We start from the raw sequence: 17,826 nt of genomic DNA on the forward strand, positions 1-17,826 counted from the left end.
CAGCGTGGATCGCGATGATGTCTGGGCAGGCGACGAGGAGTGGGTGGAGATCGGGAGCGTCGGGAGCGTTATGAATCGCCATCGCTCGTCATCAGTCCACACACACTGCGGGTACCTCAATGAGGAATGGTATTGATTGATTGACTTGACCACGCTAGACTAGCAACGGCATCTGGACGTCGTCGTTCGCGCGGTGGAGGGGCGGACTGCCAGAGCGAGATTGGAAAGTCGAGGCAGGCTTTCTCCTCATCTTCCCACGACAACGAGCGATTTGATGCTCCACGATGAGCCAGCAGCACGGCAGCCGACTCATGGCAGAATAAACGAGCACGACGCCGCCCCTATCGTTGTACCAGACTTCGTCGAGCCTCCGAGATTGAGCTCAATTCCAGCAAAGCCTCATGCCAAAATCACCACGGGCTTCACGGAAGCAGGAGACCCTCATCTCGACCTCGGCCTCGCATCGCTGCCTGGGAAAAGCGGCATAGACCTCGTGCAATGGCAGCGGACAGCTACATGCCTCGCACCAATCAACGATGTAGCCGCGTGGGGAAGAGTAATGGAAACATTCATTCGGCAGCCGGAAGTCAATAGCTCGAATATCCTCCGGGCGGACATTCTCCTCGATGAGAGGATAGACTCAGCTTCGTTGTCCCAAGCGAGTGGGTCGATTGGCAACATCCCTCGCGGGATACCCACACGTCGCATCCCTCGTTGGACACCCACACGTCGCATTCTCCGCCGTCTTTTACCACGTAGGCCGACTGGGAATCCCGAGCTTGAGCAGCTCTGCACCTTCTACGAGGATCGTGGGCACGACGGCAAGGTGAAGGGCAGTCTAGTCGTCTATACTCCGGTGATCGGTCCAGAATGTCTCGATGGATCGACCCCGCCTACGAGCGAAAGCCTACACGCCTGGCTAGCAGCGTCTCGTAGCCCCTCTGGCCAGGACGAGATGCCATTCTACCACCCTCCGCTGCTCGCCCTCGCCTTCGCCTACGTGGGCAGCGACAAGCGGGACAGCGGCGGGACAGGCGCTTCGCTGCCACACCTCAGCATCTCCGTTGTCCCCTTTCCTTCCACGCAACCCTCGCCCCTATCCGAACGTCTCCTTCGAATTTCCACAACCCTCCTCACCACCCTCCATCGGCACATCTGGGGCCAATCACACTCGTACAAGCCCCGCGCAACGCACGACCAGCTCGTCCCAAAAGCCCTCTTCCAAGACGTTTACCTCAACCTCAAACATCGATGGGGGGAGTACCTCGTGAGGGAGTGGAGGGAGAACACACCTGCCGAGAAGCATGTGCATGAAGATCTGGGTGTCGCAGCTTGGTTGATGTGCTTTTGGAAGGTGCGAGGCGTGGGCGCCGTGGCGGCCGGTGCCGAAGGAGGGGAGATTGGCCTCAACGACCGCCCTTGGCTGATCGACTCTGCCGCTTGGCCTCGTCCCCGCGGCGGCTTCGTAGACGTTGGATGTGGGAACGGCTTGCTGGTCTGGCTGCTCAACAATGAGGGCTATGAGGGGTTCGGCTTTGATCTGCGAGAGCGCAAGTCGTGGGAGCTGTTCGGGCAAACTGTAGCCGTTGAGCAGAATTACGCTTCCTCGCCACGACCAGCATCAGGACCAGCAGATCTGCGCGTCCACACTCTCAATGCTCTCGAGTCAATCTGGAGGGGGTACACCCGCGACTCTTCCTCTTCACCGCTGCCGGATCTCTTCCCCCAGCACTGCTTCCTCATAGGCAACCACGCCGATGAGCTCACGCCTCTCCTCCCCTTCCTCGCATCCTACGCCGTCGGACCCTCCTGTGCTGGCATGCTGAACATCCCCTGCTGCAAGTGGAAGCTGGATGGAACGAGGTTTACGGGCGGCAAGTTCAAGGTGAGGCGAGAAGAGGTTGAGGAGGCGCTCGGCCTGACTGGCGACGAGGATAATAGGGCCAAAAGAGAGGTGAGGGACGAGATGCAAGCTATCGCGCTGGGTCCACCAGTCGATCAGCCTACGGGAAAGCTCGCAGCCGCCGCCTCACCTTCGCCCTCTGCATCTCCATCTACACCATCAGCGCGCGTATGGTCTTACCTAGCTTACGTCTCGCACTTGCACCTCCTCGCTGGTTGGCACGTAGAGAAGGAAGCGTTGCGCATCCCGAGCACGCGCAATTGGGCCGTAGTCGGTGTCAAGCGGGTTGATCAAGGATGCCCGAGTAGCGACAGATGGGCGCAAAGGGATGGCAAAGTGAGAGAAATGCTCGATCAAGCGAGGGGAAAGTGGAAAGCAAGAGAGGAGGCAGCTACGGTCCGGCGAGAGCACAATGGATCGCCCGTGCCGCTTATCCACGAAGGAGAGGACGAGCACAACGTCGACGAAGACATCATCGACGCCACTCCAGCATGCTACGCCCCATGACACGATTCAATGTACGCATTACGACTCAACGAAACGATAGACAACCCTCACCTCTCATGCCCTCAAGCTACACTTGCCCCCTCCGCCGCCGTCTCATCTGCCCTCTCTTCCTCCTTTTCCCCTTCCTCCAAACCCTTAACAGCCCACTCTCGCAACGCCCTCCAAATGCGATCCCTCTTACGCTTCACCTCGCTCAATCTCCCCCTCACCTCCTCCAGTCGACGCAGGTACTCGTCGCTGTCCGATGCAAGATCGTGAAGGCAGGAGAGGGAGGCCAGGAGGATCTCCCGTTGTGAAGTGGGAGGGAGGGTGAGCGGAACGTCACTGCCGCCTTGTGATGCGCCTTGCTCGGCGACTGAGGGGTCGGCAGAGGCACGTCCTTCGTCGGTTGGGACAGTGGGGCCGTGAGGAGGTTGAGCTGCAGTATCGACAGCACCGTCGATCGCGTTGGCTTCACTTGCTGGCTGAGCGGCCAGACCCGCGGGCTTGACGTCCTGCTCATCTGTTGCTGCCGTCGTGCTTGGGGCGGCGGTAGTAGGAGGCTCTACCGTCGACGGTGCCCCGGCTTCACCTCCTCGTCCTGGTGTCTGACCATCTTGGGCCTGACCTTGCGACTCTTCTTCTTTCGTAGCTGCAGGCGCCGCTTCCGCTTCAGGAGCAGCCATCGATGTATCTCCATCCATGCCTTGCTCTGCCGACGGTTGGGCATCTTCTTGACGAGGCTGGCTTTGCTGCACTGCCGCCTCCTCTCCTTCGCCATCGACGACGATCACCTCTTGCTGCTGCTGGCCTTGTTGCTGCTGCTGCTGCTGCTGCTGTCCACCCTCTTGCTCGCCCTCGCCACCCTCCTGTCCAGGCGGCTGCACGGGAATGGGCAGTCCCTCCCTGGTAATGAAGAGATCCTCCAACTTGTAAAAGGTAGGGTTCAACTCATCCAGCGAGATGTGACCACCAGCTCCAATCATCGGCACGGCTTCCCCGCCGTTAGCCGCAGCCGCTGCAGCCGCATTCCCACCTCCAGCGCCAGCCGTCCCCACGGTAGAGGGACTGTACTCAGCGCGAGATCGTTGCGGACGTGCACGTTTCTTCTTTCGTCCAGCGGCCTGATCCTCTTCCCTCGCCCGCTTCTTGGCCTCCCAAGCCTCCTTCGCTGTGCCTGTCCCCCTCTTGACGCCCCACTTGCCCCCATTGTCCTCCTCTAGTGCTGCCCAGAAACCGCCTACGGCCTTGACCACATCGCCCTCGGCTTCTGCCAGATCGAGCGTCGTCTTTGCGAGGGCACCAATGTGCGGATTGCGGAATGTGTGCCGGAGGGTTCGCGATTGGAGGAGCTGCAGCGGTGAGAGGACGGGTTGGAGAAGGGTGGGGGCGAGAGAGGACGAGGAGAGATAAAGGGCGTCGGACGAGTCGACGTCTTGCGGGTGGTCGGCCTGCTTTGAGGCTGAAGAGGAGCGAAGCGCGGGTGGCTTGGCCGATGAAGCAAGGAGGAGCGGCGAGTCCTCGCGGGCCTCACGTTTGACTGCTCCTCGCTCTCGCGGAGGAGGGTCGCTCAACAAGCTGCGCACACCAGCCCGTTGCAACGCTGCAATCCTCAATCTGAGCCGATCGTTTGTCTCCCTATCCCCTCTGCGGGGACGACGCTCCCCCACCTCTCCCTCTTCACCAGCTGCAACGCCCGTCGGCCCTACCTCTTCCTCGCCGGTCCCCGTCAAGGGTCCCGTAGCGCCCGAAGTCCAAGGAGCGAGGCGGCCATACGCATTCCAGTTGGGTGCATGGCTGGCGATGAGTGGGTCCGAAGGTGGGATGCAGTTACGAAAGAGAGAGCGATGTGGTTCGACGGGCGGAGCGCGGGAAGAGGAGGGGTCGCATTGGTCGTGGTGCGGGTCGAGGGACGTGAGTGGGCGTAGTTTGAGTCCGCGATTTCCTGCGGGCGGTAGAGCATTGGGAGATGGCTTCGAGAGGTTGTATCTGCGGGTGCGGTAGCTTGATATGTTAGCGAAGTGCGTAGCATCCAGACAGAGCTGCAGCTCTGCTCACCTTGAGATGACGGGCCTCCCATCCTTGTCAAACGTCCAAAAGTAGCTCGGCGGCTCATCTCCTTGACCTGCAGCAAGGATCATCTGCCTCTCCTGCTGACTCTGCTGAAGCTGAGGCATGATCACTCGCCCTGCATCGCTGACACCGCGCTCTTCTGTCTCATCGTCCTCGCGCCTACGATCGTAGGTGTGCGATGCAGGAGGTGCGGGGACGAGGAAGTCTGGCGGAGCGAGATGACCTGATCGATAGGCGGAACCTGGCGTTGCGTCACGGAGGCCGAACATATGCGGGCGAGAGGACGACGATGCGTGGTTGGAAGGTGATGCGTGATGTGAGTGGTGGTGGTGGTGGTGGTGATGGTGCAGTGAGTCTGCCATATTGACGCTCATCGTTACGAGGGTGGATGTGAGAGGCAAAGCGCTGTCTCGACACGACCGGACGGAGCACCTCAAGTTCGCGCCGACCCCCACATCAGAGGTGGCCTCACACGTGGCCCTCGCCGCGATGGGACGGAAGCGCGGACTGGCGTCGAGAGGGCGGCGGACTGAGGCACGCGAGCGAGCCAGTGGGCCAGAGCCGTGAGCCGTGAGCTTTGGCTTCCTTGGAGCGCTCAGCCAGCATACAGACATGGTCGTGGCCATAGCGATGGCGATCGCTGGACCAAGCCAGCAGCGACCCTGCGCGACCCTGCTCAGAGTCAGCTCCGCGGTCCGCATTACAACTTGCCATCATCCTCAGCCACAACTGCGACCGCAGCCACACCGCCCCTCTTCCTCGTCATCCTGGTCGCTCCCTCCCGACTGGGAATCTTGTATCGGCATTGAGACGCATGCTCAGCTTCTCTCCCCAACAAAGCTCTTCAGCCCGACTCGCACGTCGTCCTCTCCCTTCACGCCCCCGAACACCCTCATCAACCCCTTCGACCTCTCCCACCCCGGTACCCTGCCCTCTCTCGTACAACCACCAACCCTAGCCGCAGCAATCCGAGCAGCCCTCTTCCTCAACTGCCAAGTCCAAGCTGAATCACGCTTCGACCGAAAGCACTACTTCTACACGGACCTACCTGCCGGCTATCAGATCACCCAAAAATGGGCTCCCTTCGCCAAGGGAGGGTGGATCGACTTGCCTGCCGAAGAGGGTCAGGACGATGTCAGAGTAGAGATCGAGCAAGTCCAATTGGAGCAAGATACGGCCAAGTCCACCCATTCAACCTCCATTGAAGTCTCCGATGTCTCTCAAGCGCACATAGACCTCAATCGATCCAACCTCGGACTGATAGAAATCGTGTCTGGCCCACAACTCCGCAGCGCTACACAAGCAGGCGCGTATGTGCGCAAGCTCCAAGAACTGCTCCGTCGTTGTGTTGCCAGTGATGGGAACATGGAGACGGGAAGCATGCGATGCGACGTCAACGTCTCTATCCGTCCCCGAGGGAGCAGGGAGTGGGGCACACGTTGCGAGGTAAAGAACGTCAATGGGGTACGCTTCATCCAGAAGGCGGTGCGTAGCGAGATCAAGCGACAATTCGAGCTACTCCATGCCTCGTCGGACGGTGAGGTGCGTCAGGAGACGCGAGGTTTCGATGAGCGAACAGGTCAGACCTTCTTCTTGCGATCGAAGGAGGACGCACCTGATTATCGGTACATGCCCGACGCGAACTTGCCGCCGCTTGTGCTGGGAAGGGGCAAGGTGGAGGAAGTCAGAAAGGGGTTGCCGGAGCATCCTGATGCACAGAAAAGTCGGTTGGTTGGGAAGGGATGGAGAATACCAGAGCGTGATGTCGGTGTGCTGATGAGGGTGGGCTTGGAGGGGGCTACGCTGGTGCAAGAGAAGAAGGAGGCGTGGGCATTCGATCGACCTGGAGTGGCGGTCGAGTATCTCGAGGCTGTCTTGGCGTCGAGCTCCTCAAGCGTCAAGCTGCCACCATCACTGGTCGCAAAGTGGATCGTCCACGAGGTACTCAAAGCGCTCAACAGCCTGCCAGAGCAAGAAGGGCAGTCACGATCAGCGCCTGCGCCTGCGAGACTGCGCGAGCTTCTCGAGCTGGTGGAGGGTAAGGAGGTGACGACGCACAACGCAAGGGCGATTCTGGGCAAGCTGGTCGAGATGGAAAACGACGCAGGGAAGCGAAAGAGCCAGGAGAGCGTGCGAGAGATGGCAGCAGCGGCTGGCTTCATTTCGCCTGCTTCCGCAGCATTGTCCACCTCTCCTGCTTCCACCACAACCTCCTCATCCCCGGACGACGCCCTTCACGAGCTCTGCACGCGCGTCATCGCCTCTCTACCAGACGAAGCCGCCAAAGTACGCGCGGGCAAAGTCAAGGTTGTTCAGCGAATGGTGGGCGAGGTCATGAAGATGAGCAAGGGGCAGGCGGATGCCAAGAGGGCGAGAGAGGTGCTGTTGGAGATGTGTGAGCAAGCGGGCCAGTGAGAACGTCCAACAACATGTATACCTTCGAGCAATCAGAGAAGACGCACGCGCCTCGCGATCTGTAACAACAACTCATCCCATTGCTCAGCAGCGCAGCATCTAGTCCCGTGTACAGTACCTCACGCCCCCTGCTTCGCCCTCAGCACAGCCTCTTTTGCCGCCTCATCAAGCCCCTCGTACGGCTTGACATCCACATTCGACTTTGCCAGAATCTCCCTAGCGCGCTCGACGTTAGTGCCCTGCAACCTGACTACGAGAGGAACCTTCAAGTTGAGCTCAGAGGCCGCAACGACGATTCCCTCTGCGATGAGGTCACACTTGAGGATACCGCCAAAGATGTTGACAAAGATGGCTCGCACGTCCTTGCTGCCCAGGAGGAGCTCGAAGGCCTTCTTGATCGCAGCGGCGTTGGCTGATCCTCCCACATCCAAGAAGTTGGCAGGGGAACCGCCGTGCGTAGCAAGCACATCCATCGTCGCCATCGCGAGCCCGGCACCGTTGACGAGGCATCCGATGTTACCGTCGAGCTTGATGAAGTTCATTCCCACGCGTCCAGCCTCGATCTCATCCGGGTCCTCTTGAGAAGGGTCACGAAGCTTGAAGACGTCCTGCTGACGGAAGTCGGCATTGTCGTCGAAGCCAAGCTTGGCGTCCATGCAGAGGACGGCGCCGTCCTTTGACTCGGCGAGGGGGTTGATCTCGACTTGGGTCGCGTCCTTTTCACGGAAGAGCCTGGCGAGGGGGACCGATGAGAATACGACTCTGGGTCAGCGATTATCAACACATAGCTGGGAGCGGGGTCGCCACGCACTGGTAGAGCTTAATGAAGGTGTCGGCCGCCTGGTCCTCCTGCTTCTCACTGCTGAAGCCCAGCTTCTTTGCTACGTCGAGCGCAGTCTTCTTGTCCAGTCCCTTTTCGAAATCAATCGGCGTAGTGATAATGGCATCGGGAGTCTCCTTTGCGACCTCTTCGATGTTCATCCCTCCCTGGTTGGAGGCGACGAGCACGGGCAGCTGCGTAGTACGGTCGTTGAGGAGAGCGACGTAGTACTCGTGTGCAGGGGGGCGAGCCTCGGCCAGCATAACGGCATTGCAGATTCGGCCAGCCTTGCCTGTCTGCTTGGTGATGAGCTTGGAGCCGAGCATCTTGGAGGCGTAGTCGCGGGCCTCTTCGGCGCTGCGGGCGAGCGAGAGGCGATGGGAGAAGGCGGGTCAGTAGAGAAGCACGCAGTCAAGGCTGAGTCCTCGGTGCTTGCTGCTCGAGCTTACGTCTTGATCAAGTGGACACCACCTTGCAGCCCCGAGTCAAAGTGTCCCTTTCCACGCCCACCAGCAAGGACCTGAGCCTTGATGACCATCTCCTTGCCATTGAAGGACTGAGCAGCCTTGAAGGCCTCGTCGGCCGACTTTGCGGGGACAAAGCGGGGGATGGGGACGCCGTACTTTTCGAGCTGTTCGGAGGAGCCGGGTAAAAGGAGTCAGATTCGACGGTTCGGGTTATATGCTACCTCGTCATGGGTACCCACAAGACCCATGGACAAGTGCTCATGAATGCTCAAGAAGCGCTTCTGCGTCTTTTGAGCAGCGGACCCGCCGCGCAGCATAGCGCCGGCCGTAGCGGCACGGAGGCGAAGGGTGTTCAGTGGGGTCGAGAGCATGGCCAGGAACGAACAAGGCAGGTGTGGAGTGGTGGTGATGATGATGATGGGTTGGAAATGGAGGCTCTGTCTGTCGCTGCGTGTTGAGAATCTCCTCGTCTGGCTCGCCTCTCTCGCCTCTCTCCGTGGCTGCCCGCCCGCCCGGGTCTCCCGCCCGCGCTGACTGCCACGAGGCGAAAGAGAGAGAGGGCAAGACACGGACAGCGAGGGCCGACTCCACTCAGGTGCAGCGCCACGGCCAAGACGAGGGCCCCTCGGGAGCATCATCACGTCGCCATGGCTTCACGATTCGCGCTCTGCCTGGCCATTTCCAAGATCACATTACGATTCGCCGGTGAAGAGAGCGTGCACAAGCAGAGTAAAGCATTATCGGTACGAATCCACACATCCATCCTACGCCCCGCGCCTAGGCCCGCGCCCTACGCCCCGCATGGCGTGTCTACGACACCCTCACAACCACCGCGCCAGGCTGATCGTCCTCCCCACCCTTGAGTACAGGATCAAAGGCTCGAGAAGCATCAGCGAATGCCAGGATACTCCTCAATCGCGGGCATATGTCTCCTGCCTCTGCTACGGCCCGTACCGCTTCAAGAGCCTCGCGACAGTCGTCGGACGAGTCGACGCCGATCCATTCATATCCCTGCGCGAGCGAGAAGAGGGAGAGAGGGAATGTAGGGTCAGCAACAGGCCAGCTGGATGCGGCTCTGCGTGCGCACTCACGATGTTCTTCTTGTCCTTCTTGAAGAAGGTCCGCCTCAAACTTCGCATGCTCGCCTTGAAGTTTGGGTTACCACTCAGCCCGCCACCCAGACTCTCGTCGCCAAAACACGTCACAAACTGCCCGTTGGTCGCTAGGATCCTCCTCGCCGCATCGTACAACCTGCGCCCGCCGACCGTATCCAGCACGAGATCGAAGCTGCTCTCATGTAGCGTGTTCATCGCCCAGAGTGGCTCGCCTACCACGACTTCGTGCGCTCCATTGGCCTCGCAGAGCGGTACACCGTCGCTCACGGAGGCGGGGCACTGTGCTACGATGACGGGGCCCAGATCGGCACATTCCTGCATCGCGAGCAAGCCCACGCCATCGTGCGCGTTGAGGATGAGGATACGAGCGCCCTTGGGTAGATTGGCGCAATGGTTGCGCATAACCTGGTGAGCCAGCACGCCCGCGGAAGGCAAAGCCGAGATCTGCTCCACCGTAAGACAGTCCTCTGGCGCTTTGACCACAAGATCCTGCTGGACGGTCATGAACTCGGCAAGTGCTCCACACTTGCGTGCAGACTGCAGACCAAAGACTACATCGCCTTTGCGCAAGCGCTTGACCTCCCAGCCCACCTCCATTACGCGGCCAGTGAAGGAGCGCCCAGGTACGAAGCCATACGCTCCATCGGAGGAGCGCACCTTCTCGCGGAGGAGAAGGCGATCCATCTCATCGATGGCAACGGCGATTACTTGAACCAAGACGTGCGAAGAGCCAATCTTGCGTGGTGGAGCGGTGTGAGCCGTCAACCCCATCGTGGTCTGGTTGAGCTCGTCGAGGAGATGACCCGGAACACCATCACGATCGAGGGAAGTGCGCGAGGAGGCCAAGTCGGTCGTAGAGCCATGCGTGATGTCCATGGACCGACGCTTGGACATGGAACGAGAGACGCCGCCCTCCTTCTTGAAGGCGCCAGAGAGGACAGAGATGGTGGCCATCGTGGAGCGCTGGTACAGCCTGTCGTCTATGGAACTGCTGCCCGCCGCCTTGATTGGGTCTTGCGCCCTGTACCCACTCTTGGGGACGGAGGGAAGGCTGCTCATGGATGGGGTGGCGGAGAAGGACGACATGCCGGAGGTGAGCGACATGGGTGAGCGTCGGACGGAGGGGGACAGACCGCCGCTACCGTGTCCGGCTTCGCTCTGAGAGTACGAGACGGAGCGCAGGCTGTTCGCCCGGGAGAGGCCGCCAGAGTCGCCGTGGCCGTCAAGAGACGCGGTAGCCCGCAGCCTGTCTTCGTCTGTCACGAGCGAAAGGCGCGAACGGGGAACAGGTGGATGCAACAGCATCTCCGTGGGCGCTCCCATGGGTGCGTTCCGCATGAAGGCTGGCGACGAGCCGCCCAGCTCATTGCCAGATGTGGCGGAGGGAGGGTTGGTGCTTGTAGCCGCCGCAATATCGTACGGCGTTCCTGCAGTGGTCCCTCCGGTGAGCGCGTGATCACCATCATAGTACGGGCTCGTGGCACGTGAGATTGGGGACGAAGAGGCCCACTCGTCGATAGCAGCCATGCCGGCCATCTGTGATCCGCGACGCGAGGGCCCCGTGGATTGGGTACGCACACGGGCGCGGTGCGCGTTGGGCTGAGTCTGATAGTGGCTGGGCGTCCCGCCGTAAGAGGAAGAGCCGTCCTCAGATGCGGCGTAGTTGCTTGCGCCTGATGCCCCAACACCAGCATACCCGCCTGAGCCGCCGTGTACCGATGAGAAGTTGGTCGACGACCCGCGCGAAGTCAGACTGCGTGCTGGAGATGGATCACGCTCGTCTGGCGTACCGGCGGATGATCCAGCAGTAGACGGAGGGGGTGAGAGGCTAGCGAGCGAGGAAGAGTTGACCTCGCTGTTCGCACCACCGCCGAACGTGTGCACGGGCGATCGATTGGCGTAGACGCGCGACGGCACCGCAGAGATGGGGCTCGGAATGGTGTCCTTTGCCGGTGGCGGTGGAGGAGGGCGGGTAGGCGAGGCAGGGCCTACACGTGCTTGCGCCGGTGCCTGCTGCTGCTGCTGCTGCTGCTGCTGCGGGGGATGCATCATTGGCACACCGGCAAGAGGGAGAGGAACATCGCTCGTCCTCTTGATGGCAGCGCTTACCCCGCTACCGGCCTTCTTCCCGCTCTTCTTGCGCTTCATCGACCCACCGCTCCCAGAAGAGGCGAGCGTGGTGACCGTCATACCTGCGGGTAGGCCAAGAGCAGAGGCCGTAGTCGACCCATCCTCACTCTGTGACTGCACGCTTCTCCTCCGACTGGCCTTGCGCTGAGCCGTGTCGCTGGAACGCTTTGACACACCGCTGGCCGAACGTGCAAGCTCCGGACGGGTGAGGTCGAGACCTTCACCCAGTATCGGGTGGGGGACTTCGGCCGTTGGGGTGCGCATGGACGAGCTAGCCGTTGTAGCGGACGAGTGGCTGCGGCGTAGCTGTTGAGCCGAGTGCGGGTTGTCCAGCGTTGCAGCGGGAGGAGTGGGAGGAATGATGTTCATCCCAAAGGCGGGCTCCGTGGGAACGGTTGCGGAGAAGGTGGGCTCCGGGTGTTGGACCGCCTGCGGCGTGCTCTCCTCGGCGTTGACGCGAGAGGTCTCGTCGAAGGCGGGAGGCGGGGGAAGAGAAATTGCTGGTGCCGGCGCTGCTGCAATCTCATCGTCTTTGGGCGCTACGGCCGGGAATGGCTGCGATGGCGAGGTGAGGGTGGTGCTGACAGCGCTCGCCTCTGACCCAACGTCGGTCGAGGCAGCTGGTGAAGTCGCTGCCTCGCTGACGGCGGGCAGGGGAGCGAGGGACGCTGGGACAGTCTGGTGGTCCTGCGATGCGGTAGATTCGGTCGTGTCGGTCGTCTGCGTCGAAGCTGTGCCGTCCGTAGCTGCCGATGTTGTGCGAGCGTGCGAAGACTGACGCACGGGAGGTCGAGGCGGCTTCTCGCCATAGTCGAGCACCTCGCGTCCCTTGCCCTTGTCCAGTGACTGTCGTGGGTAAGTCGGGACCACCTGTTCGTGAAGCGCAGCTGCCAGCGGGTACACCGGCTCCCCGGCTTCCTTGACGGGCGAGGCGTTCGACGACGAGGTGGAGGGAGGATCCTGTGGTGGCGGCGCGACCGGCGTCGCGGCTGGCGGCGCAGCCGGCTCAGCACGATCCTTGGCGTCCTCCTTCACCTTTGCGCTCTTTTCACTACCAACGCTGATTGCGCGCGCCCTCTTACCCTCCTTCTTCTTGTTGGCCTTCTCGGCCTTCTCGGCCTTCTTCTGCGGGCTAGACCCTCCAAAGCTGAACAAAGTGTCTGCAAGAGACTTGCTGGAACGCAACGTCTTGGGCTTGAGGGCACTCTTTGCCGGCGGAGGCTTGTCGCGCGATCGCTGCTGGTCGCCAAGGTCGATGCTACGCTTTGCAGCCTTGGGTGAAGTTGATGGGCTGGCGGTGCTCGCGACGGATGCGCTGCTAGGTGCGGGGGCAGGCGTAGGATTCTTGCGGAATGTTGCGAGCGAGGGCAGCGTACTGCGCTCATCCACAGGAGCTGCCTTGGGCACATCGGCAGCCAACTTGCCGCGACTGATAGCGATGCCGCCCATTTCCACCGGCCGGGCGGCGCGCTGCCTCGGTCGGTCCATGACGCTGAAGCGCTTCTCTGGTGGGCTACTCGCGGCAGCGGGAGCAGCGGTGGAGAAGAGGTTGGCGTTGACCGTCGAGGGGGAGGAGGGGAGCTCGGCTGGGGCGGAAGGCTTAGGAGTGGCTGCAGCTGACGTGGTCGGAGGAGACGCAACGCTCTGCTCCACCACCGCATCGCCATCGTTGTCCGCCATGAGAAGTAACGCAGCAAAGCTCGCAGCGAGCGTACCCGCCGCTTCACTTCGCACAGTCTTGCCATCATCGTCCTTGCCTGCACCTCCAGCTCTGCGTCTGCGCACCTCGTTGACAATCTGCTGCGCCTCAGCCTGCGCCTGTTGCGTGTCCTCTCGGCTCACACCACCCTGCTGGGCCTTCTCCGCCAAAGCGGCCGTCTTCTCACTACTCGTCGCCCCTTCGCCGAACTCCATCTTGTCAAATTGCGCCAGCACGTCGCTGAGTGAGCCGCCAAAGAAGTCGTCGCCCACACTCATGCGGCGTAGTCGATCCTGCTCGGCGAGAGCGAGCTTCTTCAGCTCTTCGTCGTCGCCTGAGCCTGCAGAGCCGCGCTCCGAATCTGAATCCGAGTCGCCCAGCTTGATGCGACGCGACGATGAGCGACCGCTGATTTTGGAGCCCATGAAGTGGGAGAAAGCAAAGGAATTGCCCAGTGACAGGTCAGAGAGGCGGCGCTGGAGCGAGGGAGCTGCACTGCGACGTCGCGTGGAGCCAGTCTCTGTAGCAGCATCGCCATCGTCGTCGCTCTGCCTAGCCTTACCCTTGCCCTTCGTCGACTGCGAGCCAGAAGAGGCGCGGCGCTTGAGCTGCCCAGAAGCCTCGTTGAGCCCATCGAAAGTGACAGCACGCGAGGCAGGGCGCTCCTGTAATTCGCCGTCTTTGCCGCTCTCGTCCTCGTCTGAGCTACCGTCCCTGACCTCCTCCTCATCACTGTCACTGCCGCTGCTCACGTCTGCCTCGTCCTCTGCGCTGGCATAGGCTGAGCCGCCTGCAGCCTCACCTGCAGAAGAGGCAGTGCTGGCGCTCAGCGTGCTATCCTCTTTGATAAACGGAGGCTTGGCAAGCGCAGTGTCAAGCGAGGGCCGCGACGGTTCGGTGTCCTTAGGCGGGACCTTGGGCGATTGCGGCTCCTCCTCCCACTCCTCCTCCTGATCCTCTGCTGCTGGCTCTACAACCGCGCTGGGCGGGACAGTGGCCGAGAAGACCGGTTGCTGCGTCAAAAGCGGTACAGGAGCGTTCGGCGGACTCGGCGGGAGAGGGGAGTGCTTGACGGGGGGTGTCTTGGGGAGATACGAAGCACGCGGGCCGTAGCGCATCTCGTTGTGAGCTTGGTGCCCTAGCGAGGAGTTGTCCTCTTCTTCCTCTGCTACGGCGTCCAGCTGGCGATGTCCTTCGTCTTCGGAAGAGCTGGACGCCTCCGACTCGACGTCCTCGCTGTGCTCCTCTTCGTAAGAAGAGTCTGCGGCGGGAGTGACGGGCTGAGGCTGTAGCTGCTCGGCAGGGACTGCAGGTGGGGCGGGCGGCTGAGTCTGTGCGTTGAATCGGGCCTGCTCTTGCGACCGTCGCGGAGAGGCAACAAAGTTGACTGGGGTAGATTGCTGGTACTGGCTCTGCTCGTCGGGCTGAGACTGCGGCTGTGTCTGCGGCTGGGGCGCGCCGATGTAGGAGCCCGGCCTCAGCCCAGCAGGTACTGTATTGCTTGCTCCCATTGCCTGCTGCGCGTACTGGTGGCTCGTCTGCTCACCCTCCCCAACCACAGCGCTCGCGGCCCTGCTTAACAGATCCCCGCGAACGACGCCTGGATCGCGCACGACCTGCTCAAACTGTGCATCCTCCTGCAACTCCTTCTGTACCCGGTCGAGGGCGCTTCTGCGGCGCTGCACTGAAGTATCCGTTCCAGGATTGCGAGTCCACGCTTTCGAGACGCCGCGATTAGACATGCTCTTCATAAAGTCATTCCAGTCTGACGAGGTGGCAGAGCCTGCCGAGGAGAGCGGTGCAGCGCCGCCGCCGCCGCCGCCACCACCTGTCGCTGAGTAGCCTGACACGCTTAGAGCTCGTCGCGGCGCTGATGATGGTGTGAGATTGGCTCCTCGCATGTCCTGCTTGGAGTGACGGCGATTCATACTCGCTGCATGTTGATTCAGAGCGGGTGGTTGCTGTCCCAAGGGCGCTACGGAGGCTTCTTGGCGGGCAGTGGCGTTCATGGCACGTAGAGCTGCAGCATCATGAGCTGGTAGCGGTGGTGCCATGCGCATCTTGGGCGAGCGTGGGCTGCCAATCTCGCTGCGAGTACCGCGCAGGGTGCGATGATGCTGCGAAGGGTCCACAGAGGCTGACCCGATGCCAGCCAGACCTGGAGGAGGCGCCGCAGATTCGGAGAAGACGGACTCGCCTCCGGCGACACTGCCTGCCCTACTCCTCGAGCCCTTGCCAAAGCCTCGCAGACTACTTGTGTCCCACCATCTCTTGCGCTTCGAGGAGAAGGAGGCATTGGTGTCGGCGATGGAGGAGGCGCCATCATTGAATCCATTGACACTGCCGTCCATCGATGGGCGACTCTTATGCGCCTTTTTGCCGAAGCGTGAGGTAGACTTGGACTTGGTTGGCGTTGTCGTGGACGCTTGAGTGTAGCCCGACATCGACGGCGGCCCACCTTGCCGGAGAGACGAGGGTCCTGCCGGAGCATTGGGTAGGTCGGTGGGCGCTGCATTCCAGCCGCCTGACGATGACTTCTTTGATGATCGCGGTGGTGGGGCCTCCTCGGCAGCGTACGACTGGCTGGGCCTATTGAGGATGGTGGAGAGAAAGTTGCGCGGCATGACTGCGTGGCGCGAGGGGGTAATGCTGCGAAGATGACGAGGATGGAAAATGGGAGGTTTCGACTCGGCGAGGAAGACACACGCCCGACGGCGCTGCGTTTGTGGCCAAGCCAACTACGACGGGATGATTGATGAGCGGGCGTCGAGACGGTAGTGGGGTTTGATGTTGGCGAGGGTAAGGAAGTTGAGGAGGAGCAGTGGTCGCCGGTGTTGCACCCTTGTCGCTGCTTGCCCCCTTGTCTGTCAGCGGCCACTCTCCTCGCCCACTCTTCTCGATCAAGTCTGCGTCGTCTCGTCGATGCGATGATGCCAATGCGCAGCCTCGAAGTGGGGCGGCGGGGCGGCAGTCAGCCAGGGCGGCGTTTGGCCCAGCGCGCCAGGGCCCCTTCGCGCTCGGCCCGCGTCTCGAGTTGCAGCTGTCTGGAAAGTCTGGAGCGTGCTGCGAGCTGCGTGTGCGGACTCTTTGTGCGTGAGCGAGCGAGGGAGCGAGCGACCGAGCGACCGAGCGAAAGTCAATTCAAGAGAACGAACGCACAGGGCCAGGCCTTGCCCTTTTCTTTCTCAGGCGAACGCCGTCGCCATGCCAATGTGAGTGAACGAGGTGAGAAATGAACTTGAAATCAGGGTCTGGGAACGGCGCGTAGCAACAAGGAAGTGGCACGGCAGGGTGAAGCGCAGACATGACGTGGTGTCCAGGTCTCAGCGTAGTAGCGTAGGAGTGAGACGCGAGATGCGAGGCGCTCAGAAGGGGTCAAGAGGCTCGCGCTCCCATGCGTCACTCAATGCCAACTATTCTCCGAGCCATACGGTGCGAGCTTTGTGAGCTTGACGCTACTCGACCTTTCTCTGGATCTCGTCGCGGCGTCATCGACCCTGGTGTGAGCGACCCAAGTAGCTGCCACAGAGAACCGCTCTTTGCCCTCCATCCTCTGTCCTCCGTGGCGCAGACCTGCAAGAAGTGGTAAGACGAGCAGGTCAAACCGCCGCAAGAAGAAGACGGGGAGACGTCACCACGTCAGATTGCTCGCTGGGGTGCACCGGGTCGAATGACAGTCAGCCGACCAGCATCTACCCTGAGACGCGAGAGATGGTGTCAAGGGTCTCACCACTTCGCCGTGCATGGGTTGTCGTCACCTAAGTCGCAGCCTCACTCCCATCGACTGCCACGTGGTGTTGCGGTGGTCTGTGCGGCACAGCCCAGCCTCCAGGCTGAGTGAGATTGAGCCATCGCCGCCGCCTTGCCCTTTCACCCTCCTCGCCACCAGTCTCGACCCCTTCCATCACCCCTCGCTCGCCATGCCACACGCTGCCGTCATCGCAGGCTGCGTCATCGCCGGCCTCGCAACAGCCTATGCCGTGCATACGACGATCATCCAACCCATCCACGAGCAAGGGTGGGAGGAGTACTCAAAGGGCCACGGCGGCAATGCGCAGGAGAGGTGGAGCAACTTTTGCGGTGCTTGGGGCCATCGCGCGCACCACTTGAAGAGGGCGATGAATGGCAGGAGTGGGGAAGGTAGTGATCCTGATGGGGAAGAGCAGGTGGCGCTGAGGGAGATTGAGGAGTTTGAGAGGGAGCGAAAGAGGCAAGAGGATGAGCAGAGGAGCGGCGAGGGCAATTCGACGGCAGTTGGCAATGGAGACAGACACGACTCACTACGCAAGCGGCAACCTCGTGGGCAACACGCACTCAGCCCATCCCAACCTCCGCTGCGCAACCCCTTCGACGACCTCACTTCCTCTCCTTCCTCGCCACACCACCACCTCGGCTTCGATGATGAGGACCAAATAAGTACCACGCTCTCACCGCCACATAGCAACGACATGGTCCTCTTCGATGCTGGCTCCCACCAATCTGCCTCTCGCCCAGTCAGCCCAGGCGTGGTGAGCGACGGAGGCTTCTCGAGCACGGCGTGGAGTGATGCGGGTGCGAGATCGGCGACGAGTGACGAATGGGAGAGGCTGGATGATGAAGAGAGCGACGACGAGGGCGAGAGAGGGCGATAACCTATTCATGATACGCCATTCTCGCGCTCCTCTAATGATAATGACCATCTCGCCTCACGCTTTGTTTAGCCTCGTGTTCCGGCCCGG

The 17,826-nt window shown here is 61.4% G+C and overlaps 6 protein-coding genes across 6 annotated transcripts; 3 read left to right on the top strand and 3 right to left on the bottom strand.

Moving 5' to 3' along the window:
• Positions 1-250: 250 nt before the first annotated feature.
• Positions 251-2,410, top strand: BDZ90DRAFT_265870 (DUF1613-domain-containing protein; the record flags this gene model as incomplete). The annotated part of the gene is made up of 3 exons (XM_025508683.1): positions 251-1,885; positions 1,907-1,985; positions 2,088-2,410. Exons 1-3 carry the CDS (start codon positions 275-277, stop codon positions 2,408-2,410), a joined length of 2,013 nt encoding a protein of 670 aa, XP_025359034.1. The 5' UTR covers positions 251-274.
• BDZ90DRAFT_282358 (hypothetical protein) lies at positions 2,237-4,859 on the bottom strand. Its single transcript, XM_025509452.1, has 2 exons — positions 4,448-4,859; positions 2,237-4,378 (listed from the first exon to the last, which is right to left on the bottom strand). Exons 1-2 carry the CDS (start codon positions 4,834-4,836, stop codon positions 2,473-2,475), a joined length of 2,295 nt encoding a protein of 764 aa, XP_025359035.1. The 5' UTR covers positions 4,837-4,859; the 3' UTR covers positions 2,237-2,472.
• Positions 4,860-5,074: 215 nt separating this feature from the next.
• On the top strand, positions 5,075-6,877 carry BDZ90DRAFT_265871 (hypothetical protein; the record flags this gene model as incomplete). The annotated part of the gene is made up of 2 exons (XM_025508684.1): positions 5,075-5,155; positions 5,204-6,877. 2 exons carry the CDS (start codon positions 5,075-5,077, stop codon positions 6,875-6,877), a joined length of 1,755 nt encoding a protein of 584 aa, XP_025359036.1.
• On the bottom strand, positions 6,849-8,271 carry BDZ90DRAFT_234983 (hypothetical protein). The gene is made up of 2 exons (XM_025507219.1): positions 7,689-8,271; positions 6,849-7,609 (listed from the first exon to the last, which is right to left on the bottom strand). Exons 1-2 carry the CDS (start codon positions 8,021-8,023, stop codon positions 6,997-6,999), a joined length of 948 nt encoding a protein of 315 aa, XP_025359037.1. The 5' UTR covers positions 8,024-8,271; the 3' UTR covers positions 6,849-6,996.
• Positions 8,272-8,888: 617 nt separating this feature from the next.
• Positions 8,889-15,883, bottom strand: BDZ90DRAFT_123908 (hypothetical protein). Its single transcript, XM_025503311.1, has 2 exons — positions 9,256-15,883; positions 8,889-9,175 (listed from the first exon to the last, which is right to left on the bottom strand). Exons 1-2 carry the CDS (start codon positions 15,730-15,732, stop codon positions 8,975-8,977), a joined length of 6,678 nt encoding a protein of 2,225 aa, XP_025359038.1. The 5' UTR covers positions 15,733-15,883; the 3' UTR covers positions 8,889-8,974.
• Positions 15,884-16,597: 714 nt separating this feature from the next.
• On the top strand, positions 16,598-17,801 carry BDZ90DRAFT_123926 (hypothetical protein). The gene has a single exon (XM_025503312.1). It carries the CDS (start codon positions 16,852-16,854, stop codon positions 17,737-17,739), a length of 888 nt encoding a protein of 295 aa, XP_025359039.1. The 5' UTR covers positions 16,598-16,851; the 3' UTR covers positions 17,740-17,801.
• The last annotated feature ends 25 nt before the right edge of the window (positions 17,802-17,826 follow it).

Source organism: Jaminaea rosea, assembly GCF_003144245.1.
Source record: "Jaminaea rosea strain MCA 5214 unplaced genomic scaffold BDZ90scaffold_20, whole genome shotgun sequence".
Classification (NCBI taxonomy): Eukaryota; Fungi; Basidiomycota; class Exobasidiomycetes; order Microstromatales; genus Jaminaea; species Jaminaea rosea.